This window comes from Fibroporia radiculosa (assembly GCF_000313525.1).
Source record: "Fibroporia radiculosa TFFH 294 genomic supercontigs, scaffold744, whole genome shotgun sequence".
Classification (NCBI taxonomy): domain Eukaryota; kingdom Fungi; phylum Basidiomycota; class Agaricomycetes; order Polyporales; family Fibroporiaceae; genus Fibroporia; species Fibroporia radiculosa.
Window position 1 is genome coordinate 8,969 of NW_012133239.1, and position 24,398 is coordinate 33,366.

Here is a 24,398-nt window from a genome sequence, read left to right on the forward strand (position 1 = left end):
AGGCTCATTCGCATGCTGCGGTGTATGCTCGTTATGTGTCACCGAAGATCGGCTATAGAACTTCGCTCCGGTATACCCGCACAGCTGTCCAAATACCCCGCCGACGACTTGTAGACCATCACTATATCTATAAGACCGTTTGATAGTCCCAATTCCACCCGTGCTCACGCGGCATTGCTATTGTGATGTACAAGGCCTTTTGTGCTGCGCCCTTCCGTGACAGTCACTAGGCCAAGGGACTCGCGAACCTGCGGCGATGCAAAGAACGTGAATCGAATGAATAGGCATTCCAGAATCATCAATAACGAATTGGAGGTAGCGGCTCGGCGCGTATTGTCGCTAAGTCGACAGATTGGTCAATTGCTTCATCGACTTCACCAATCAAGACGCTGGCGAGATTATTTTAAACGATAAATTTCAAAGATAAAAGAGTCGATATACGTACATCTGGTCACCCTTGACAAGGTAAAGGCCAAGAGGAATCTCCTCGACACCTTCATCAGCGCTATAAACGCGCTCCTTCGAGTCCGACAAGACGACATTCGATTTCTGGTCGTACCCGGCCATCACACCCTGAGAAATAAACAGGTGCATAAGAAGATACGTAAGGGGTCCGTCAGGATGACTTCTATCCATAACGACTCACTACAATAGAACGACCATCCTGCAGGATGAGTAGAATACGATCTGAGAAGTATACGGAGCAAGTAAGACCGTAATCCCTTTGTCAACTTAACAGATACAGATCAAGATCAAACCATAGGAGAATGGTGACTTACGGTCGACGTAGCCTTGAAGGCTAGCCATGCTAAAATTGTGTTCGTTGTGAGTGATCGGCTGTTTCTGACAACTCCCTGCCAGTGCCAGAACCTGGAGAACCGTGGCTGAGGGCATCGTCCACGTGATGCAGGGTATCTGACGCCCCACGAAGCGCCCGCCGGCGATAATGCATGATTGTCTGACTCTTCCATTTGTATTCTCTCTCCCGCATAGTCACGCTGTATATTCCTAGACTGACAATTTGGTTGCGAAGATTCTTCGGATGAGATCCGTGAGTCTTTTGCTTGTTGTATTTTGAGTCCTCGTGATCCTATTAATGTGCCAATACAGAGAACTTCACGGATAGCGGCTAAGCCCCGGACCGCTCGTTATATTGTCTCACCAATTACTGCAGAGTATTGAGAAATGAAATAGTAACATTCCCTCTTTTCTGGTGAATAGAAGCTCTGTGCGGCCCGTTGGAAGGACATGAGGACGAGAACATTCTCACAGACGGCACTCTTGTAAAAGAAGATTTCAGACAAGAGGATAAATGGCTTTGTGATGGGGCCGATAGTGGTGCGACTCACCACGATGTACTTGGGATTACTTTCTTTCCTGCTGCTCGCTGTTGCCGCCGCCGCTTATGAGAAGATTTGTGCTGTCAAAGCTCTTGGTGGGGGCCGCGATGATGGACCCAGCATCAACGCTGCATTCCAAGAATGCTCAGAGAACTCTATGATCATCTTGGATAGCTACTACAGTGTAAACACACTTCTCCTTACGGAAGGATTGGATCATGTTGATGTACTGCTGAGCGGTACAGGTAGGCGTGTTGTTTTCAAATGATTTGGCGTTAGGTTTGTGTTTATAGATTTGCTTAGTGCAATATACTCCGAATATTGCATACTGGTCTCCGAATAGCTTGTATCTCACGTACCAAAACGCGTACGTATCAATTCTGCAATATGGAAGTGTCTTCAATCTCAATATTTTCTAGGACGACTTTCTGGTTCATGTCCGGAAACGATATTCACATCTTTGGTGGTGGAACGATTGACGGTAATGGTCAGGTTTGGTACGACGCGTTCAATGAGACACAGGTATGTGCAGTATATCTTTGTGTGCTCCATGACTCCTTACAATGACGACTCGCAAAGAATGAAGGAACTGCGGGAAGTTCCACGCTTACATTCGCACGTCCCGTCATTTTAACTATTGGAAATGCGTCGAATGTTATTGTGGAGGACATCACCGAGATTGCCGCACCGAACTGGGTTAGTTCACAATCGTTTCGACCGTTGTGTATACCTTGAGCTGAAAGGGCTCGCCTATTGAATAGAATAACGTGAGTCCTCTTGTATTAGCCGCGCGTTGCAGCTATCAACAGGGAACATTGCAGTTTGTCTATCAGAGCACCAACGTGACCTACAGAAATATCAAGTAGGTACTGACTTCCCACCCGAATGGCATGGGCTAAATTGTCCTCAGTATAAGCTCGGTTTCTTACTCAAGTGCACCCGCAAAAAACACAGGTTCGCTATACTCCCCAAGCTAAATTTTTCTTATCAGGATGAGCAAATCGATAGATGGCTGGGATATTTACCGTTCCTCATTTGTCACAATCGCGGACAGTACCATCAACAATGGGGATGACTGTGTTTGTGAGATTCATGATTTTGAATAAGTGAAGCTTCTGTGATGACTCCTTATTCTTTTGCCTGTGACAGCGTTCAAGCCCAATTGCACAGACATGATAGTTACTAATCTATGGTGTAATGGCTCCCATGGAATCTCTGTTGGTAGTCTTGGACAGGTGGGTTTTCTCAATCATACTTGCGCTCAAACTTGCGTGATCTAAAGCCCCTTCCAGTATGCTGGTGAAACGGACATTGTTGCCAATGTGTTTGTCAAGAATGTCACTATGCGCTATGCGGAGAACGGAGCCCGTATAAAAGTGTTTGGAGGAAGTCCGGATCCGTGTGCGTGTTTGCGTCAGCAATCCGAGGTTCGTGCTTTGATGACAATTGCCGCCACCTCTAGACAGCACTTCTGGGGGTGGTACCGGTTATGTGCAGAATATCACATTCGAAGATTTCTACGGTGGGTGCTTGGATCTTCCTGTCATAGTCTCCACAATTATCAATGTGATGTCCTTAGTATACGAGGTGGACAGCCCCATCATCACTGATCAGGTACGTACAAAGCTCTTGATCGTGGTGTTGTCTCGCTCATTGAAGCGAAGTGCTACTTCACGAGCACCGCACAGTGCGAGGAGTATCCGAGCAAGCTGACTATATCTGATGTGCATTGTATGTTCTCTTTCGTTTACTCATAACGAATTGTATTGACTGACCCTCAACTATTTAGATATTAATGTGACAGGAACTTCCTCTGGAGCGGAGGGAAGTTTGGTCGTGGATTTAGTCTGTTCAGAAGAGTGTCAGGACATCACAGCCACAGGCACGAACCTCACTGCCCCAGATGGCCAAGCCACTTACATCTGCGAGAATATCGCAAGTGTGAACGAGGTGTGCGAGTTACAAATATGCTCCCCAGTTTGGAAACTAAATAAGTTATCTATCGGGTCCACAGCTCGACTTTAACTGCACATCGCCTACTAGTTAAACAGAGTCAAAGAAGTCTACATTTCTGAATGCCCAGGTGCATAAGATATCCAGTGATTGATCAAACGAATCCGTATCCCGAAAGTACCATGTGCGTAGTTGTCTGCGTGGCCAGAACTATCCAAGCAGGTTCGATCCAGACATAATATTATCCAAAACCAGGGGAAATACATCCCAAGAGGGTGAGGCGATCTACACTGAACATCGGTCAGGCTCAATGCGAGGATTGAGTAGACGAACGAGATGAGATGGCCAGCAGCACGACATACGACACCACGACACGCGGGTTTTCGTACGCTATGTATGATCCATATTCAAGAGACTACATATCGAAAGGCGGAGTACGATAGGGATCCTGAGATGGGAATGTCTGTGTTCATGTCTCGTGTGGGGGAAGATTCTATTTGCCCCCAGAAGTCTTGAATAAAACAAGGCCAGCCAGAGCGATGGAGTAACCTGCAGTGAAGGACAGTGAGGAGCATGTTGGAATAGAGAAATCTGCGCCTGTGCTTACCGACAACTTGTAGTGGCGTAATAGGCGCGCCGAAGGCAAGGACCGAACCTGTGATGAGCAGGATGTCCTTAAACACGCCGGCGAGGGTAAGTACAAGCCCACTGCCAGCGCCGACCAAGAACACCGCAGCAACGTTAAGAAGGAATGCCACACATGCATTACTGAGCAGAATGAGTGGGCTGGTGACAATTATCAATAGGCGAAAGCATCATAATAGTGGAAGTTAACGCACCCCGCACGCATTATCTCGTGGAAGGGCGCAAGACCTTCTGTGAAGGGAATTACAGCGAGATTGATCAGGGCACAGACCGGTGCATAGTAGTGCAGCGAGACGAGTGGATCCATTTTGAGACCGTGCAACAGAATTTGAATCATAACCAGTCGAGATGCTTCAAACTACCCAATTTCCGGTACTCTTCAGCACATTATGTTCTTAGTAGAAAAATTAAAACGTACCCCAACAGCTGCCGCCTGTGTGAGGAATCCAACCATATTGAAATGCAATTCGCCATGGGAAGTGAGGGCGACACCGCATGAAATCATCATCACAATCAATGCCAACCTTTTGTTAGGATCTTGAATCCGGAACGTCCATGAGATGAGCAGAATTGCTACTGGAGTGAAAGCCTGTGAAGGTATGTAAATGTTCCAATCATCGATCTTCATGCAACGAAATAACAAACCTTCAGCATCTGAATGTAAGCAACACTGAGGTAGAGATACGCTGTGTTGCTGAGAATAAGGGATGCGCTGAACAGGAAGCCGATAGGGAGGATCGAGCGGGCAAACATCTCCTTAGACATGTGGATGTCCTTTGCGCCGTCAAGTAAGTGGGTCGTCCGTTGTAGTACACGCGTTCCAATTGCCTATGGATCAACATATTAGCAGTCGACCACACAGCGTAGATTCAGTAATCATTCTGTCCACAATACAAGCGATAAAATACTGGCCCCGGGATTATCCTCGTCCACTAAACCAGGAATCACGGATAATCGATGACTAGTTCCTACACCGCATTCACGGAAGCTCAAAGGAAGAGATAATTTGAAATCTCGGTACATGATGCCAGCGTTCCATTCAAGAGGGAGAAGATTAAGGCTTGGAAGCGCAAGTCGCATCAGCAGTCTGAAACGGCTAAGATGGTGACAGATAATGTCCCCGGTTCTGCTATCAGCTTTATGGCAGATGGGCTGTGATCATAGAGTACAGCCTCATAACAGCCAGACCCATTCTAATATCACACAAGCTTTCCACACAGTGCGAACACTCGACGACGGGAGGCTCGGTATGCTAGGGGTGTCTACCAAGAACCACTCACCGCGAATGTCAGATGCCATGTCACCAGGAAGACTGGGAAGCGGAACTCTAGTGTGTTGTACACATAGTTATTGTAAATAATCACGGAAGAACTGAGCACGATCCAGATAGGGATGATGGTTGCTGCGGAGAGCTTCGCCTTGGGTCGGGGAAGGGACGCAGTAGCTGGCGAGGGAAGAGGCTCATCTGAGGTTTTCTCTTCGTGGACTTCAAGCATCTGAGAATCCTTGTCGCTCGCGCTAGCAGTGGATTTGTCGTAATCTGTACTAGACATGACTGGATGGTGTGGGCGCTGTGCAAACGTCTAAGGTGGAGGTTGTATGGGCGATAGTGTTGCTAGGATTGATCTGGGCGAGGGATGCGTGCTGAAAACGAGAGACAAGGGTGGGACAGGGCACTAGCTGCTAGGCAGGCGAGGGCGCAGATAGGGAAGATGGACGTGGGCGCGTGCGAGCTCAGCCGACTTATGTTTTCCCATGTTTTCTCCATCGCAATCACGTGTCGTCCGTCTTGGCATGCTCAGCCCTCCTGTGATCCAATCCGCCTTCGCGTCTGGCTTTGTCGCGCACCATATCGCGACATGCTTCATACATGTAGACTCTCAGAAAGCCCATCGACCACAGCTATTGCGAGCTTTCGCAATGTTACCACAAATTAATGTTTCAGGGATGGTGAGTGTCCGAGTCTTCCTAGTGGATTCGGGCCAAGCTGTCATGCATGGATGCTGTCGTCATTCTTCGGTCCTCATGTAGGGTCTTCTCTCCGAAAAGCCCTGCGCCTAACACGGATATTGAGTGTGATATTCTTGGGACTTGAATAAGGAGTCTATCGCCCGGCTGAAAGCATGGGTCATCCTTCAAGGTATATCCTTATCTGAATGACGTTGATGCGGTCATTCGAATGCAATGAGATTGTCTGGATGATCTTACTAGCTTTTACTCTGCTTAAATAAAAGTCAGTATGCAGTCAGTAAGCAAAAGTATGGTTTTGTTGATGCATGAACACTGTCTCATTCAAGCTGCAGCAATCAATCTCTGCCATCATTTAAGTAGATATATCTACTCTTCCCAGATGTGGTGTTAAACACTTGCCTTTCCCATAGTCAAGTCTGGCTCTCTTGGCTGGAATATATCAAAAGTCGAGTTAAGCTTGAGTTCAATCATCATCCTTGTGGTATCGGGCCCTGCCGGTGGGCAAGCGCCGAATGTCGGATTCCACTCGAGCCCGTGACGTCAATCCCATCCTAACTTGATTTGCCATGCCATCCCGCATCGCGCAGCACGAACATATAAGTCAGCCTCCTGTTTGGCAGCCATGCCGAAGCCGCGAGGCTCCTACCCACAACCATGATCATCGAGGAAGACAGCCCACTCGCTACTCTCCCAAATGGCTACGATAAGACTGAGCCTAACGGCGTCGACGAGAATACACCACACGAGTCTCATGAATCTTTAGGAGAGGAGCCCGCTGTTGACCCAGACAGTCTACCTCCTGCACACAATCCGACTGTCGCGTTTCTGATTCCCTTCCCTCAAGCCCTTCGTCCGCCGTCGAAGAAGAATAAAAAGGTGCCTCCATTCATGATGTATGCGCCTCTCGCTGCCCCTTTGCCTCCGAAGGCTGAGGGTGAGAAAGAGGGCATTACCACAAAGGCGGCACGAAGGTGGCAGAAGGAAGAAAAAGAGGCTCGAGAGAAAGGTACAGGATTTAAGGTTTGCATGTCTCTTTGTATCACGACAGCAACTGCTGACCCGTTTCGAGTAGGCTAAAGCAGTAAAGGTGAGCCGAATGGTATCTTATGTTATGATTCCTCGCTCATCATTTGTAGCTCATATCTAAAGGTATGTCTGCGACGAAGAATAGCCGCATAGAATTTCTTGTGCGAACACCAAATAAGAAGAAACTCAAGGAGGTTGGTCTCGGACATGATATATGAAGTCATGACTGATTCCGGCTCATCCGCAGCTGCGCTTTGTCTATCCCGCATCATGGCCTGCGGACAATGTCCAGCAAGAGTTTACTGAACAAGTTAAATCTGCCAAGAAGGGTGCAATCATGAATGGCGTGATCGCAACGAGTCTAGCGCCGTTTGCGCTCGCTTTCGATACTCTTACTTTCATTCCCGGTGTACGTACCTCTTTCTCCATTCCGATTTTTCGTCATTAACGAATTGCGTGCAGCCGTTCGAGATAACGGCCGTATGGTCTGCATCTTCCTGGACCGGTGCCGCTCGCGCGTCGGGGATTGCGAAGCGTATAACCTCCTCCGAATTGCCTATCTCCTTTTCACCAGATCCTCAACTTGAATTCCTTCGCTATCGATTGCACCAGCTCTGTTGGGAGGTCGCAAAGCGTGGTACGGTCAACACGGCCACCTGGAATGATACACAGACCATAAAGCGTGGTCCGGAGCTTGCATCAGTGGTGCTCGAAGTTGTCCGCGAGTTCGGGGAGGACATGAACGACCTGGAGATGAATAAGTCGCTCATTGCGAAAGATCTGGATCGATGCATGCGGAAGGCGGCAAAGGAGTGGGCCAAGGCCGCAACTTAGGCTGCGAAGTGGAGGGGTTGGAACGGAAGTATGTTGAACCGGTCATTTTTGCTGTGTCGCGCAACGCGCACCATTACCATATGTAATATTAAATGGATCCACTAGCACTGATGATGGGTGAGTTTTCTGCGGCTTGCATGGCGTGTGCCGCCGACGTAAACAATAGCCGAGTCATTGTGCGAGACTAGCCATGCTCGAAACGTTTAGCAGCTGACGGCGGGATTCAATGATTGTCTGGTGTGTTCAGTTCCACTTCTGTATTGAAGGGAAACATTTACTACATTCCGTAGTCACACAGCTATACTTGGCGGGAATGATAAACGACTCATTGACATTGTTGCTTCCTCCTTAGAGAAAATAATCACCATCCAGAATGATCTGGAATGCCGGCTTTTTGACAGATCAATTTTTGAGTTAGTAGGAGAACAGGTGAGTCGATCCTTTGGCAGATCGTTGACATGAAGTCAGAATACACTTGAGGAACGTGGGTACGAGCGGGACGCGGTTTATCACTATAAACGCCCGCTTCCGTTCTCATAAGCGGTGCTAGCTATGACCTAATGATGTTGCTGGACCAGATTTGCCTTGTAACTATGGGCTTCGGGCTCAAGAAGCTCCGGTCGTCTTTATGTGGCGATGATGCGAACCGCATCATCGGCGCCCCAGCGCTGGAATTTGCGCTCAAGCCGAAAAGCTGACGTACTATGCATTCATACGGGTTTGGAAGGTGGCCAGTAAGGCCTCCAGCGTGATGCCCGCCGCCAAGGGCAGTGCAGAGCAGGCTACAATACTACGGCCGATACTACGGCCGGTGCGTGTGTTTCGAGACTGTGTTGCAATGCATTCGGTATGCTTGGCTGTATTCCTTTTATATAGGCTGCGGCTCTAAGCAGACCACTGACATCCCTGTATCAGAGAATTCCCAAGAGTCCCTGCCTGATCATGTTAAACGGCGGAATTGAGAGCTTAACAATGTGAGTGTATTTGCGTGATTTATGCTAGTTCAAGCTTTTGATCATGCGAGGGGTGCAGAACGTTCGGCAGTGGCGCGATATACACAGCAGCGGGTGCGTCTCCTAGCCATCCAGCTTAAGCAGGATTTTGATACCAATTATGATGCAGTAGTACTTGTCTACGACTACGTCCTGACCCTCAGAAGCGAAATTCGGTACATTTGGAAGGCTCGTCTGTCATTCGTGGATGCGCTATTCCTCGCTATTCGATATAGTGCATTTTCTGGAGCAGCATTTGCGCTTCTTACAACGGCGCCATTTGAGACATGGGAGGCGCGGATGGTGAGAAGCTGTAGTCCGCCGTCTGGTTTAATGTCTTGACGGATTTATCTTCACAGAGGTTGGGGATCTATAACCTTCTGCAACGTTACCCTCCGAATGACAAAATTCCTGCAGTTGTATCGCGCTCGAACGTGGGCAGGTTATTCGAGGCCAGATCGAGATGGCTAGTTGCGCCTGTATGTTGCATCTCATCAGTTGCTGATCACCTCAGCTTTCTTTCTGACGGCTGCTCGGGGACAAGTGTTTACTGCTGTACGCGTCTTTGCAATCTTCGATCACGCTTGGTGGCTCTTCGTGTTCGTCGCCGGCATTGGGATGGCGACCCCCGTCATTACTGGAGTGAGAGGTTTACTTAGCGAGGAGTTGAACACAATCAACTAATACCTATTACACCGTCATCTTCTTATTCGCGTCGTCTAGTACGTTTTCTTCGAGTTCATCCTCATCGAGCCTCTGTATGTCACCCCGGGTGCCACGACCTGTAATGGGAGTTACACGATTAGGTAGGTTGTTGTGATGGTATTTGGGCTGATCTCGTACTTAGTTCATTCTAGCAGTTCGCAATTTGAGTGGTCACAGTACGTCGTGAACTTATCAAGAAGATGGATATATTGAAATGGTTTGGCGGCCATAGCAAACAGCACGAATTGGCACAGTACGTTTTGATTTAGATATCTAATTCATAATCGTTCTGATACTTGCCACTGTAGACGACAAGCTTATTGTAGGCTCTAATGCTCGTGCTACAATCGAAGGCACCGTGATATTTGATTTACAGGGCTTATGGCGGCAAGAGCGTCCTCTCTATTGGCAGATGGAATTGTCCTAGCTCTCACCTGGATGAAGCTGTATCGAAATCACATGTTGCCGGATGTTACAAGACCGCATATCTCGACGATCTTACTCAAAGACAGTACGTGATTTCTTGTTCACGTGTAGATAAGATGCTGATCATGGATTCAGCGGGTATTTTCTTTGGGTGCGCGCTACGCATACTTCATAAACTATGTTGGCTGACCATCTGTGACTGAACTGTAGACTCATGTCTATCGTGAACACGCTTGGGCTGTGTGTAGGGAACGTTCTCATCGTGAGTGTGTCTGTTGTTTATGTGACATCGCCTTAGCATCGACCTAGTATGGCGCGATGGCATCTCTCTGGGCTTCCTCGTAAGTCATTGATATACTGCATGAGCTCGGTTTCACACTCAATGCTTTTACGATAGTCTAACATCGATTCTTTCGTGTCGACTCTTGCTGAGTCTGCGAGAGACTTCCGACCCTTCTGGGAATACAGAAGATTCTTTATCGAGGGTCTTGGAGCAGGCTCTGTTCGGTATAGACCAAGGTATGTCAGTCACAAAAATACATCTGCCCGTGGTAGAGGCTGACATTCGTCTCGAGACCATGGGCAGTCCCAAGTTCTTGAGCTGGACGTAGTAGAAGTGCCAGTTCAATCGCCACCTCCGAATGGCGACGCATGAGTACTTAGTTTGTAAGCTATAGTGCAAGCATTCATATGGGGACTTCACGGCATTCACGTCCTTATATTTACAGACTTAATCGTGACCACTGTTCAACGGTGGGTATTTTTTTTAAAAAAATTCTTTGTTAAAGTTGGACTCGACGTTGTGTCGCATTCTATTTGAATTGGTGTTGTAGCGTATTTGTAAAGTGCATCAATAACCTAATCTCTCAATTAGTCGATGGTATTTTTTATCTAAGAAGACGATCCGCATACTCTAATGCTCAGAGCTCCAAAGAAAGGTACATGGCGACACTTCCGCGTCGGGTTGGGTTCTGTTGCGAAAGAAATGATGATCACGTGGGAGCTCGACTATGGTGCCATGCCTTCATCCCGACGATCGTTTCCATAACCGAGATATTTACACAGCTGAGTGCGGAGAATCTCGCCAATCTATGTACTGCCACCGCCACCCGCGCTTTGAGCGGACGATGCAGTATTTTTGCGACCGGTAGGGGGCGGACCGCTCGGGGAGAGACCACGGGGCTGACATGTGAGTTGGCGGGACTGCTCCCAGCGCGACCCAGGAACGCGACGGGGATTGCGGGGAAGGCGGTGTGGGGTCCGATCAGGGACAGCCGAGGACAGGCGAGCGAGGCGGACGGGTTTGGATCCAATTTGGGGTGCGCTCGTCTTTCTCTCGAGCGACTTCAACCCGTTCTTTCCTTCTCAATTCGACTTAGCGCACTGGGTCGCGTCGGGCACATGGCCCACGTGACGGCGACGCGTTGTGCCCGGGCCGCCGTCGAGCAGCCACCGAGCTTCGCTTAGCCCCATGTCTTCTGACTCTCTCAAGCTTGTCTTCCTCCAGCTCCCACTACGCTCTCAGCGGCTAAGCTCACCCCGGTGCTGCCGTCATGTCCGTTCTCGTGATGACATCCTCCCGAGCACATATAATGGCTCGCCTATGCCCCGACGAGCCCAAGCCCGGAGACATCGACTTCCAAGATCCCCGGAATTCGTGTTCATCTCCTCACTATGCGCTCGTCACTGCTTATTACACTCGCTGGTCTTGCATCCTCTGCCTTTGGCTGGGAAAGAATTTGCCGTGTTAAGCCTCTCGGCGGCGGCCTCGACGATGGCCCTAATATCAACCGCGCCTTCAAGGACTGCAGTGACACCGCAGCCATCATCCTCGACGGCTTCTACAGCGTGAACACGCTGCTCGTGGCGGAAGGATTGTCTAACGTAGACATCGTCCTCAGCGGATACCGTGAGTCCCCAGTTGTCTTGTCATTATCCCTTTGGCTAACTTCCTCCGTGCAAAGTCCAATACACGCCCAACATCGCGTACTGGTCCCCTAACAGCCTTTACCTTACCTACCAGAATGCGTATGGTACACTCTTGTTCTGTCCCTGTTTCCTCATTGATTTGCATGCATAGCACTACGTTCTGGTTCCTCTCTGGTGACTATATCCATCTTTACGGTGGCGGAACGATCGATGGTAACGGTCAGGTATGGTGGGACACTTTCAATATCAGTCAGGTCAGTCTCTTGTAGACTTTGCTTATTTAAAGACCCGTGTTGACTAGACGTACGTCTGTTCAGAACGCTGGAACAGCGGGCGGCTCGTCCACCACTTTTGCACGTCCCGTACCCTTGACTGTGGGCAATGCGTCAAATGTTCTCGTGGAAGATATCACCGAGCTTCACTCTCCCTTTTGGGTGCGTTCTCATTGCTTACTATAGTGGGCTACTATTAAACCAAGCCTGGTCTTGCTAGAACAACTTTGTGTATCAGAGCACAAACGTGACGTACAGGAATATCAAGTCCGTAGCTTCCACCCCTCAGACATAGATGCGCTCGACGCTAACGGGGATTTTTCAATTGCAGCATCAGCTCAGTCTCGTACTCCAGCGCACCTGCTGTCAACTCTGGTGTGTGCTCATTATAAATACACACCCATCATGCTCTCACATGTAAATATTAGATGGCTGGGATATTTATCGCTCATCTTTCGTGACCATTGAGGATTCCACAGTCAACAACGACGACGATTGTGTCTGTGCGTATCACTTTTTTAAAAAGTTTTATGTAATTGAATACAAACACTCATATCCCGGGTCATCACAGCATTCAAGCCAAATAGCACCAACATTAATGTCTTAAATATGTGGTGCAATGGCTCACACGGTATCTCTGTTGGCAGTCTTGGACAGGTTGGTTCTTTGCTGAGATCTCAATACCTTATTTATATCGGACAAAATTCATAGTACGCCGTCGAGACCGATATTGTTGCGAATGTTTACGTGCGCAACGTAACGATGCGCTATGCACAGAACGGTGCCCGCATCAAAGTCTTCCCTGGCAGTCCTGACCCCAGTGAGCTGATTCGTAATTTTTGCCGGAATGTCTCTAATAAGGGGTCTTCGCTCCAGACAGCACTGCTGGCGGGGGATCCGGATACGTGAAAAATATCACCTTCCAAGATTTCACCGGTAAGAGATTATTGTGCTCGATCTGCGCTACATCTTAACGGATATGCGCATGAATCTTTAGTGTTCGAGGTCGACAACCCTGTCTTGATCGATCAGGTACGCATTCGTGACTTGTAACTGTTCTTACAAGCCCACTCATGTCGTATGTGTGTGTAGTGTTACGACTCGACTCAAGACTTTTGCAATCAGTATCCAAGCAACCTGACAATCTCTGATGTTCATTGTATGTCACTGACCACTGGTCATTCATGAGGCAGTCGGAGTGCATAGCTAACCGTTTGCACAGACATCAATGTCACTGGCACGTCATCCGGGGCGGAAGGTAGCGTCGTCGTCGACCTGGACTGCTCCGCAGAATGCCAGGACATAACTGCGACGGGCACCCATTTAAGTGCGCCGAACGGCACCGCGACGTACATCTGTGAGAACGTCGCGACCGTCTCCGAGGTACGTGCCTCGCCATCTTCTGTAGTGTTCCCTTTACCGACTCCGCCCCGTGCAGCTCGATTTCAACTGCACGAGCTCCTCAACAAGCTGAGCGTTTGTTTGAACATGCACGAGTGAACGCGGCAGCGAGAGCGGTCGTTGAGATTTCAGCCTCGTGGACACAGCACAAAAGGTGTACGTGCTGATGGCCTTCCGAAATTGGACAGTATAAGTATTGGTACGCCCTACGGTAATCTTATGTGTAATCAAGCAATCGCGCTCGTAAAGGCTGCTTTGGATGACTAGCTGATTATGGTATGCACCGTTGTCGAGCGCCTCGAAGTTGTAAGAGTGGCCGCCCATCGGAGCATCGGATGAGAATAGGAAGGTGCTCTAAGTAAAGCTCTTTATCATGCCCTATCCGACGGCGGCGACCTTGCGGCAACCACGATGCTACCCTCAATGGAATAATCCGAGCACGAGGATCCGTTTGAATCCCCGTTGGAGCCCTAAATTGGTTCGAACACAGTAGGTTCCCCGGAGAGTCCAAGTTGCTGTACATACACTCACTTCAAGTCAATCGAAATGCAGCAATGGATTGGTGCTATGGTTGACGAAAATTTGCAAATAAGCTCTGAAGACTGCCAGTGCGACGATCTCATGCATGTGGCGCGCCAACCAGCTGCTAGTGGCGCCACTGTCTGTGGTTCAGTGCATTTTATAGAGTGCCTGGATGCCTAAAGGCTAGTCTGTCTCACCCATGTGAGAACGATGATTATGTCCCTCTTGCCTTGGCGATTTCCCTCCAATTTGTGGAACTCTCGCCACTCGGCTTGTTCTCCATCTTACGTACCATGTTATTCTCAGAACCCACATCACACTGCGCTCGAAAAATAAAATACAAACACATCGGTAGTACGTAACTGCGCTAATCGTCACAACAATCTACAAACTTACGGATGACTGATAGCTCTGCAAACCAGAAGTATCGCTATATATGTTCGAAAAGAAAATCATCTCCATAATTCACGTTTCTGGCACGAGATCACTTGAACCCAGTGATATAAGCTCTTCTCCACCGATGGGCCAAAACGCCTCCTCGAGCTCCACGACGCGCGCCCAAATCTGCTCCGCTCGGAGCCATGCCGAAGAGCCGGGTTGGATCTCAAGGCTGTGACACAAAAGATAGGGTGGGACGGAGCAAGGCGCAAAATGCTGAGCATTTTTCCCCTGCTGAATGTGAGTTACAGACCTACCTGTTCACAATATCGGCGAGGTCGTCGACGAACGCGACAAATTCAGGGTTTGTCCAGTTTGAAACAAGTTCAGCGATCGCAGGCGCAGTAGATTGCTCGGATTCACTTGTGCAAATGGGCTTCAGCGAGCCAACATACCGCCATGCGTCGAGATACACCTGAATAGGATTGAAATCGGCATAAAGCGCATGCGGGTGACTGCGAAATGAACTCACCCTCTCCATCGCCCACAGGAAAACTAGCCCATCTTCTAACCTTGCCTCCGCGCCCACACGTGCCATCTCTGCAGTGTAGTCCCGTGTAGCCTTACGTTCTTTCCAACCTTTCAACTGCAGATTCCAGGTTTTCGCGGTCTCGCCAAAGAAGTTGACTTCGCGCACGACGTTCTGCACCGCTCCGCAGAGCATCTGCACGATACGCTGATTGCGCCGCTCCGCTTCAGAATCCAGATCATCGAGCGACGAAAATGGGATGACTGCGAGAAGGCGACCAATAAACGCTGGGTAGGCGTGCGCAGCGTAGATGCGATCTTGGGAGAGGTAGAGGGAGAGGAGGGCGGGAGGGAGTGTCCCAAGGCCGGCGGCGGTGAGGAAGGGATGCTCTACGGCAGCAGAATACGGACGAGGGGTTGATAGAGAGACGAGATGGGTGGTGAGACTCTCGATGGCCGACATTTTAGGAGGAAGGGGGATGTGCGCGATGATGTCATCTAGATATGGGTGTCTGTTTGGCTTTGTTAGGATCCAAGGCCAATGGCTTTGACGCCCATCGGCACCACAACCCATTCAGGAATGTCATAGATCATATACATATAGACAATAAACCATGAAAATCCAATCACTACACTATACTCAGCGCACTCCTCCGACCCGGGCCCAGTACATCTCTTCCCGCAGCCTCATCAGCTCCTTCCACGTCCTCTCTTCCCACATCGTATCACCGACATATATTCGGCTATCCTCCTCGACGGAAGACTCCACCGCGTCTGCTTCGGCAGCCAAAGGGTCTTTCACAAGTCCCTCTGCCTCAAGAACTTCGGGCTGTGTCTTGACGGGTTGGCCTTCCACGCCATCTACAACTCCGTTTATTGACGAAGCAACGGGCGAGGACGCCGACATTTCCTCTTCGCGAGGCACCTCGGCATTACCATCGTCCTCGTGTTTATCTAGTTGTTCATCCGCTGGATTGTCAACTGCGGTATCCAATGGTGGCCCATCCGCATGCGGTGCATCTGCAGGTACAGTCTTGTCGACTTGCTGATTTTCTGAAGGTTCCTCGGAGGATTGCATGGCGTCAGCTGGAGCGTCCCCGTTATCTTCTTCCGCAGCAAGGGGCTGAGCTTCTGTTGTCGCGAGGGAATGGGCAGCCAGCTCATTGGTACTATCCGTGATTGGCGGGATGGCTTCGGTAGAAAACACAGGCTCGGCTGATGGATCAGACTCAGACGGAAGAATCGTTTCGACAGTAACTTCGGGGGTGGTACGGCTAGTATCGTCCACGCTATCATTGAGAGCTACTGTGTCACTCTGCTTTCCGCTTTGGTCAGGTACAATCTCCGCGTTTTCAGTGGGAGTAGACTCCGCAGGGGGAGGTATGATAACAGACACAGGTCGGAGACGAGCAGCTGCGCGACGGGGAAGGGGCGGAGGGGCAGGGGATGCAGTACGCGATGATTTCTCGCTGTCGTTCACCTGATTTGCCACAGGGGCCAGGGCAGTAGGAAGGAAGGAAGCTTCGGCAGCGGTAGCATCCTGAGGGAGATCTTGTGGGTGACCAGTATTAGGTTCGGATTCTGGATGTGGTTCGGGCGTTGGCGGGGACGATGGTGGAAGAGGAATAGTAGTCGGCGAAACAGATCGTGCCCCAATTAGAGATCTCGGCTCTTCAGAGGGTGTGGCGAAGTCGTCTCCTGAAGTTTCTTGGGAAGTAACGCGAGACAACGAAGGCGGTTCCGCCTTCTCGTCAGGCTCTGGTGTCGATGCGATCTTAGTGTTTGTATCTCTGCCTCTATTGCGCTTGGGCAAGGGTGGTGGGACGGACGACAGTGCCGTAGGGGTCTTGGTCGCAGGTGGTGCTGATAGCGAAGGGTGTATAGGTGGGGGTACAGGAAATCTCTTTGGCGAAGCTGGCAAAAGCTTCTCCGGCTTTTTCTCGTTCTCCTTCGGCTGCGTAATCTCAGACTCAAGCTCTTTCCCTCCACTGCTGAGACTGCGCTGTACCGTACCCCAGAGCGCCCCGATACCCATTCTCGTCCTGCGAGGAGGGACAGGGGGCTTCTTGTCCGCATCCGTTATGCCGTTGAGCCCATCGTGCTTCTCGACGCCATTTACACCGGTAACACTATTCATAGGCGAATGACGTGAGGGAGGAACGTACGGAGTCTCCTCCCAAATCTTCTCAACGATTCCAGTGCGCACAAATGCCCACATCGAACATGTCGTACGAAGACGGGCCAAGCACCACATGGTGGTGCATAATGGGTATATTGTGGGACGATTTTGTGCGGTATTTTGCTGCGAGGTAATCGGCAGGGACACTGGAAGACCGGACGAGGTTGCAGCAACGCGGAAAATATAGACCTGGGTCGGCGGCTCGGTAGGTGCAGATGGCATCGGAGATTGGCTCTTTGCACCTTGGTTCGCGGCAGACATGGACTGCACGCTACGCAACAGCGAGGAAGACCACGAATTATTGAGATTCTGTCGGTTTGGTAGGGGAGAAGGTGGGAAGTTGGATACCGTAGGAGAATCAGTAGTCGTAGGCGAAAATATTGTTGTTCCACAGAGAGCACAGGACACCTGGATATTGTGAGCATGACCGGGTATCGTAGACGGCGCCAATTCTTCCAGTAGCGTGACGGTATGCATAGGCTCGACCGTTAGCTGACCGCTATGGATAGCAGAAATGACCGATCTTCTTGTGAGCCAGTTGAGTGAAGGTGCGAGATCAAGCCTGACAGTAGGATCGCTGCAAGAAGTGCAGTATCAGTGAGCATATCCAGCGAGCACAGTCCAGCACGCACGAGTCTTCGGTGATCAGTCGCGCCAGGAAGGGAAGGGGCAAAAGCGTGGACATCGCGGGCGGTTGAGGACTCGCCGGACGGATCGTCCGGAGGTGTGAGAGGAATGCGATGAATTCCTGATACGGGGGATGTATGTTCAGTAAGCGTGGTCGCCCTTGTTCCGGGTCTTGCGGTCGGTCCACCCACTTGCCCTTGCCCATTCGAAGGCGCATTTCGTCAACCTCCTGATCTGCATGCTCTTTCTCTGCCTGCAGTGCTTGCATCTGCCCCTGTAGAATGCCTACAACTTCCTCCGCCTCTCGCAGCGCACGCTCTGTCTCTTCAGCTTTACGTTCGCTCCTCGCCTTCCCTATACGTGCCTCCGCGACCATGCTATTTGCCTGATTGAATAGACTCGCGCTGAGGTCGTCCAAATCCTTCTCGATCTGAGCCCGCGCAGTCTCTGCCTGTCCGCGCTGGGCAGCCTCCTCGGTCGCCTTCTCCATGAGACGCGTGAGTTCGGTCGTGACATGGTCCTTTTCTACCAGCAAACCCGTGCTAAGTGCAGAAAGATGCTGCGACCGCTCCAGCTCTAGTTCGGATATCCTGAGCGTCGACTGGCGCAGGTTGGCCGACGAAACGTGCAGCTCGTCCTCGAGATCCGACACGCGATCATACGAGCCGACCAATTTGTTGTTTAGCTGGGACACCTGCGAGAAGAGGTCCTGGATCTGGGAGCGCAGCGACGCAATGACCATGGCTTGCGCGTCTGGGTCGCTGTTATGCCGCTGCAGCTTGGCATCGGCACCGTTGGTCCCTGAGGGCACCACATGAGCTTTTTCCTCTAGGTAGTCGGCTTCGAAGTTTAGCTCGTGCATCTCGGTGTCGACCGACCGCGTCCGGGAATGCGACACCTCTGTCATAGCAATGCACCAGCGTTAGTCTGTGCTGTCACGACACCTGCGCGTTTGCAGGTTATGCGGAAAGTTAGAACTGGGTTAGAATGGCGCACTGACGAGTATGGAAAGGGAAATTATTGTCTTGGGCCAGCCGTGCTTGTCCTTGGCGGAATCAGGGGCTAATATTGTTGCAACTCTGTGTTGATCAGAGATTATCGTGAGCCCTCTGTATACTGCCAAGTCTAGGGACAGTGTAAACACCAGATAGAAACGAAGACCTGTGGGAGCAGCTTGAGCGTTGTGGCAAGAAATGCGAATATGGTCGATAGGATAGCAGAAGTTCGGCGTCGGTTCGGTGGCTTCCGAACGGTCCTCGCGCCGGAAAATGTCCTTTATCTGTACCTGGAAATCGAGACTCTTCAAGTTGTTCAGAAATACAACTTGAAAGCCCCGGCCGTGATGACATTATTATTCCCAGTATTGTCTGACAATTTTGTCATAGCCAATTACTCGGGCATTGCCAAACCAAATCTCACTCTGCCGTACTGCCAGCGTATTTACTCCCGGGACCGGAGACCACTCACCCCAGGTGGGTGGTGTGCTATTTCGTCTATGGTAATGTACATGCACTGATGAACGACAATGAAAATGTTTACTAAAGCCAGCGCGCAGAAGGTAGGTACTCTACTGTCCGTTCGAGAGTGCTATCAAGGTCCGATGTGTCCAACACGAAAGTACTAGTGCAATTCACCCTTTTGAGTTTGTCACTGACAATTTACTCGGTGGTGACCGACTTCGCCCTGAAATCGTAGATGCGTTAATATAACATCAACAATTAAGATTCACAGCGACTCACAGGTTCCTCGGGAAGTCGACATCAAATCCGTTCTTGACAGCCAAATGATAACTCAAGAGCTGCAAAGGAATGATGTTCAGAATGCCTTGCAGACAGTCGACTGTCTTTGGTACACGGATCGTCTTGACACCCTTAGGGATGTCTGCATCATTCTCATTGCAGATTACAATTGGCTGCGCTTTGCGGGCGGTGATTTGTGCAAACGCCGATTGAACCTTAGGGTACAACGAGTCCTGAGTCATGACGATGATCACTGGCATGTTCTCGTCGATCAACGCGAGGGGACCGTGCTTGAGTTCTCCAGCGAGGATACCCTCCGAGTGCATATACGAGATTTCTTTGATCTTGAGCGCACCCTCTAAGCAGGTGGCATACCTGGCAGATCACCCATCAGTACATGGTACATCTGTATGTAGGGAAGAATACTCACTGGTAACCCCTACCCATCAGAAGCAAACTGCGCTGGTTCGCAAGGACACCAGTGGCAAACTCCTGCAAGCTCTTGTCGCCCTCAAGCACATTCCTGATCTGGCTTGGTAGCGCATGCAGGCCCTCGATGATCATAGTTCTCCGCTCTGCGAATGAAATGCGGTCCTCAGACAACTGAAGCGCCATCATCAAGAGTGCGATGTACTGAGAAGTGTATGCCTACAAGGAGTGTCAGTAACGATTCTCGAGAGCAATTAAGTTCAGAAACTAACCTTAGTAGATGCAACACCGATTTCGGGACCGGCATTGATGTGGACACCACAATGAGTCTCACGCGAGATGGTCGAGCCGACGACGTTAACAACACCCACGCAAAGCGCTCCACGCTCCAGGCAGTACCGTAAAGCAAGGATAGTATCTGCAGTCTCCCCACTCTGGCTCACGAAGACGCAAACATCGTCACGGAAGATCGGCGTCTTCCTGTCCAAAAAGTCCGACGCAAGCTCAACGCTGACCGGAATCTCGGTGAGCTCCTCGAAGATCGCACGCGTAGCGATACACGAGTGATAACTTGTTCCACACGCGCAGAACACGATGCGACGTCCACGGCGGATAATCGGGAGGTAGGCACGGAGACCACCGAGAGTAATCTGATTCCGGTCGAAGTTAACGCGACCACGCATCGTGTTGACGACGGACTCGGGCTGCTCGTAAATCTCCTTCTGCATGAAATGGTCGAACTTGCCCTTCATAATCTCCGCCAGTTCAATCTCGAGAGTCTCGATTGTACGATGCGATGCTGTGGGGGGTGCACCATCCTTGTGTCGCAATCGATGGATATGCAGTTCGCCCTCTGAGATGTGTGCGATATCGTCATCCTCAAGATAGAGGACACGCTTGGTGTGCTCAATGATTGCTGAAGCATCAGATGCAACGAAGAACTCAATTGGCTGCGGCATTCCATCTTCTGACATAAACGCTCGCGATTGCGAACGCATCAGGTTGGGAGGACCACCAGGGCCAGTGGGTGGCGCCAGCAGACCACCAGCCTTCGGGGAAGCCACTGCCACAGCGTTAGCATCGTGAGTGTGCACACAAAAACGAACAAACTCACAAGCATCCATAGTCTCGTCGGGACCCGCCATCTCAACATCAACAAAGTCGACCTTGAGTTTCTTCTCAGTCTTGACACCAATCAAGAGCGGGGAACCACGACGAGCGGTGACGATTTCATTGGGGTAGTGAGATGACTTGAAAACGAACGCAAAAGAACCTTCCAATTCCTTCAACACCGTCTTGACCAATTCAGTGAATGACATGCGCTTGTCGGGCTGAGAGTCGTAAATATACTTCGTCAAAATAGCAACAGCCTCTGTATCCGTGTCACTTTCGAACTTGTATCCCCTCTTCTGAAGCACGAGCCGCAAGGCGCTCGAATTGGTGACTATACCATTGTGTACGACTGTGAACTCGGCCTTGGGGTCCGACTTGAGAGGGTGGCAGTTGACGACGGAAGGGGGTCCATGCGTAGCCCAACGCGTATGGGCAATGGAAACCTGCGACAAGAAAGACTTCGATGTGTTGACGTTGGATTCGGCAATTTTTTTGCGCAACCCGGCGACTTTGCCTACTTCCTTGAAGAAAAACATCTCCCCACGGTTGTCTCCATCAATACCAATGCCGGCGGAGTCGTATCCGCGATACTCTTGCCTCGCAAGGCCATTACAGAGAATCTCGCAGATAGTCTTACGGTCCTGTACAATGGAGAAAAGATAGGATTAGCACAAAATAAAGAATTCCATACATCATAGAAGGGTTACGGAGCATATGTCACTATGACTATCCATCAACCGCCAGGCTTCATAAACATGAGTCATAAACCTCGATAACAATCGCCGGCTGTATGCGATCACCGCATGCATACGCAGAAAACGTCATCAATATCCACCGGCCGTTACGGGGAACGCACATCCCGCAGCAGCTACAGATATGGACGCAGCTCATCCGCATCGGAAATAGTCACATATATGCTAAGTATGAGGGTTGCAATAGAAGGATGCGTAAAGAATGCAGTATCCATGGCTGTATGCGCATGCGGTGTTTGAGAACAGCAATGACAGGACTCCACCAAACGCTATTCAACACGCCATAACAGCTGCTGCATCGAAAGCACAGGCGCATCAAGACCATCGAGCGATACGGCTCGCAATATGATGAGCACATATACCCAGATGCCAGAGCGGCCATCCTATCAACCACAGTGGCTGGTAGACAACGAAGATATCGAGACAAAGTCAGCCTCGGGAGTTCATCACGGCGTGTTAGCCGTGAGCTTCTCCATACGCCTGAACTAGTAACAGAGGACACAAAAGAGAAAACACAAACCTTCTCCTGGAGGAAGCTGCAGTACGCGAAGATGCCACACATGATGAAAGAGCTATAGCCGCGCCAGTATCAGCGGCCTGTAGCGATGCGCAGCATAATAACCTGAGGACCTACTTTGCGAAACGATTGGGGCGGACAGAACGAGGGCAGGAAGTCGAGGAAACAAGTGGAGGTCAAGAAGGTCTTTTAAGCTCGAAGCTCCCGCGGGGTGGCAAGCGTAGATCGGCCACAACACGACCAAACACATGCCTTCACAGCTTCTTTCTGACCAGACACCACTTTTGGCACAGGCACCGCCGGCGCCGGCTCCGCGGGCAGCCCAAACCGCCTGCGCACGTTCCCACTCGTCCAATCTCAGCTTCGCCCTCGACGGAGGCGGTACATAGTCCCTCCGTCCCCGACGGCGCGACGTAGAACAGTTAATGCAACAACATTGAGCGTCGAGCAAGCAGGCTGAATTGCAACTGTAGGGGCAACGTCTCTCGATTCATATCTAGCTGCTGGCCTGAAACCTGACAGTCTCCAGCAACCCGGGCGATGTCTAGACTGGTGTGACGCGGCGGTTCTTGGGAGGGCACAGAAGCCCGCTCCTCGGCTGTACAAATAGGACGCGCTTACCAGCGGATTCCTAGATCCCAGGTGGCCCGGCCAATACAGAACATTCGCTGCAATCTCTCATCACGGCGACTAGTCTCCTCATGTCTTATACGTGGCCAGGTTTCGTTGGTCACCGTACCTTCATATCATACATATCTTTCATTCGCTTCCGCATCATATCACTCATACTCCAAAGCAGCGGGTTTGCCTTGTCACCTCGTTGCTTCCTGCACAGTCTCTGAACCGACGCCCGACATCAGATTCCGGGACTTGCACGCCACCCTCAAGTCGTCGCGAGGGTTTTCCACCAGAACGATCGTCGCCACCCTCATGCAGTAGGACCCGCTGGAATATGACTTGAGCGCGTGAGTCTTGCATAGTTGTGTTCAATTTACTAAGCCCTTTGCGCCTTCACTCGTCATGTCTGCGCTCCCACAAGACAAGCCATATGTTGTTATCGGAAAACCCTTCACTCTTGATTCATCTGAATTGGACTCTATGGACATCGTGGTCTCACCGGGTGACCGGCAACTGTTATAAAGTATGGTCCAATACCGTTTTATAGCCTGCCCACGATGATGGAACGTGGGGCTTCACTATACACAGATTGAAGTTGGCTGGATTTCCGATGGTGGCTTTTCACATGAAAAGATGTAGCTTGTTCGTTTGTGCTGTACCAACTTGCTCATTAGCTCACCTCCATCCACTGAGTCAGGCGTGCGTACTCTCACATCTATTGTCTTTGAATTCACCGGCCATGACAACTCGCTAATTTGTGTACCAAAATCAGCAAGTTGACGATAACGGTTGCAACAAGAGGTTGTGCTCACCCTATTGAAAACGAGAGTTTGATTGACTTCTTGTCAGCTACAGAGTAGAAGGACAAAACTGCAATTCAACAAACACCTTGCATGTCGGATCGAAAGCATGGATACCTGACATTGGTATGAATTCAAACTGACATCGCGAACGTTACCACTGCACCTGCATTATGACCCCGGCCGGTTCACTGAAAATCCACCATTTTCTCATGGCAACACTTTCGTTTTCTGCGAGGTCGCACAGTTTGCCGGCTGAAAATTACAAAGACGAAGGCAGCCACCCGAGCGCGCGATGTTAGATGAATTCATAGACTGAGCTTCTCCCTCAGCTTTCCTCGCTTGAGATAAGGATAATCATTTGAGCAATGAACTTCACTTTGAATACTACCACTTACCTCATGGTGCTCATGGCGTCGCACTAACATATGGAGGATAATTTCTTCCGGAATTTAGAAGAAATTGGCTAACAATTTCTCTCTGACCAGACGGCCCCACGTCAGATTCGCATACTTGTGTTCTGACACAATTTGTGTTGATTCAATCACTGCGGGCATGCGGGCAGTTGATGTGAGGGATGTGAGGTGGCTAAGACTCGATTGCGTAGGCGGAGGAGAGCGCCACATATTGTACATAAAGGCAAACAGTCTGATGTCCATTCTAACCCGTTTGCCTTGGCTATTCTCTCCGACGGCAACAATC

General features: G+C 50.3%; 9 protein-coding genes across 9 annotated transcripts; 4 read left to right on the top strand and 5 right to left on the bottom strand.

Moving 5' to 3' along the window:
* Nucleotides 1–298: 298 nt before the first annotated feature.
* Nucleotides 299–807, bottom strand: FIBRA_01586 (uncharacterized protein; the record flags this gene model as incomplete). Its single annotated transcript, XM_012323461.1, has 4 exons — nt 299–389; nt 446–573; nt 647–687; nt 780–807. 4 exons carry the CDS (start codon nt 805–807, stop codon nt 299–301), a joined length of 288 nt encoding a protein of 95 aa, XP_012178851.1.
* Nucleotides 808–1,353: 546 nt separating this feature from the next.
* FIBRA_01587 (uncharacterized protein) lies at nt 1,354–3,387 on the top strand (the record flags this gene model as incomplete). The annotated part of the gene is made up of 12 exons (XM_012323462.1): nt 1,354–1,585; nt 1,644–1,707; nt 1,760–1,862; nt 1,920–2,036; nt 2,102–2,202; nt 2,332–2,423; nt 2,490–2,575; nt 2,633–2,741; nt 2,803–2,954; nt 3,005–3,071; nt 3,130–3,290; nt 3,355–3,387. The coding sequence occupies 12 exons, from the start codon at nt 1,354–1,356 to the stop codon at nt 3,385–3,387; spliced, it is 1,317 nt and encodes a 438-aa protein (XP_012178852.1).
* A 399-nt stretch (nt 3,388–3,786) lies between these two features.
* FIBRA_01588 (uncharacterized protein) lies at nt 3,787–5,491 on the bottom strand (the record flags this gene model as incomplete). The annotated part of the gene is made up of 6 exons (XM_012323463.1): nt 3,787–3,842; nt 3,901–4,079; nt 4,133–4,296; nt 4,357–4,527; nt 4,584–4,766; nt 5,219–5,491. The coding sequence occupies 6 exons, from the start codon at nt 5,489–5,491 to the stop codon at nt 3,787–3,789; spliced, it is 1,026 nt and encodes a 341-aa protein (XP_012178853.1).
* A 1,072-nt stretch (nt 5,492–6,563) lies between these two features.
* Nucleotides 6,564–7,769, top strand: FIBRA_01589 (uncharacterized protein; the record flags this gene model as incomplete). The annotated part of the gene is made up of 5 exons (XM_012323464.1): nt 6,564–6,929; nt 6,982–6,996; nt 7,046–7,129; nt 7,183–7,344; nt 7,398–7,769. 5 exons carry the CDS (start codon nt 6,564–6,566, stop codon nt 7,767–7,769), a joined length of 999 nt encoding a protein of 332 aa, XP_012178854.1.
* A 942-nt stretch (nt 7,770–8,711) lies between these two features.
* FIBRA_01590 (uncharacterized protein) lies at nt 8,712–10,547 on the top strand (the record flags this gene model as incomplete). The annotated part of the gene is made up of 15 exons (XM_012323465.1): nt 8,712–8,743; nt 8,802–8,836; nt 8,892–9,064; nt 9,121–9,195; nt 9,260–9,403; nt 9,485–9,567; nt 9,622–9,642; nt 9,699–9,719; nt 9,775–9,788; nt 9,843–9,977; nt 10,028–10,043; nt 10,103–10,154; nt 10,202–10,233; nt 10,290–10,411; nt 10,468–10,547. The coding sequence occupies 15 exons, from the start codon at nt 8,712–8,714 to the stop codon at nt 10,545–10,547; spliced, it is 1,035 nt and encodes a 344-aa protein (XP_012178855.1).
* A 1,019-nt stretch (nt 10,548–11,566) lies between these two features.
* FIBRA_01591 (uncharacterized protein) lies at nt 11,567–13,567 on the top strand (the record flags this gene model as incomplete). Its single annotated transcript, XM_012323466.1, has 14 exons — nt 11,567–11,801; nt 11,857–11,920; nt 11,973–12,075; nt 12,139–12,255; nt 12,314–12,360; nt 12,425–12,468; nt 12,522–12,596; nt 12,665–12,750; nt 12,805–12,913; nt 12,970–13,029; nt 13,091–13,125; nt 13,186–13,252; nt 13,316–13,476; nt 13,532–13,567. 14 exons carry the CDS (start codon nt 11,567–11,569, stop codon nt 13,565–13,567), a joined length of 1,239 nt encoding a protein of 412 aa, XP_012178856.1.
* Nucleotides 13,568–14,481: 914 nt separating this feature from the next.
* FIBRA_01592 (uncharacterized protein) lies at nt 14,482–15,385 on the bottom strand (the record flags this gene model as incomplete). The annotated part of the gene is made up of 3 exons (XM_012323467.1): nt 14,482–14,626; nt 14,712–14,869; nt 14,927–15,385. 3 exons carry the CDS (start codon nt 15,383–15,385, stop codon nt 14,482–14,484), a joined length of 762 nt encoding a protein of 253 aa, XP_012178857.1.
* A 177-nt stretch (nt 15,386–15,562) lies between these two features.
* Nucleotides 15,563–18,635, bottom strand: FIBRA_01593 (uncharacterized protein; the record flags this gene model as incomplete). Its single annotated transcript, XM_012323468.1, has 2 exons — nt 15,563–17,678; nt 17,734–18,635. 2 exons carry the CDS (start codon nt 18,633–18,635, stop codon nt 15,563–15,565), a joined length of 3,018 nt encoding a protein of 1,005 aa, XP_012178858.1.
* A 751-nt stretch (nt 18,636–19,386) lies between these two features.
* FIBRA_01594 (uncharacterized protein) lies at nt 19,387–22,323 on the bottom strand (the record flags this gene model as incomplete). Its single annotated transcript, XM_012323469.1, has 6 exons — nt 19,387–19,411; nt 19,468–19,842; nt 19,898–20,115; nt 20,169–20,959; nt 21,011–21,650; nt 22,282–22,323. 6 exons carry the CDS (start codon nt 22,321–22,323, stop codon nt 19,387–19,389), a joined length of 2,091 nt encoding a protein of 696 aa, XP_012178859.1.
* Between the last annotated feature and the right edge of the window lie 2,075 nt (nt 22,324–24,398).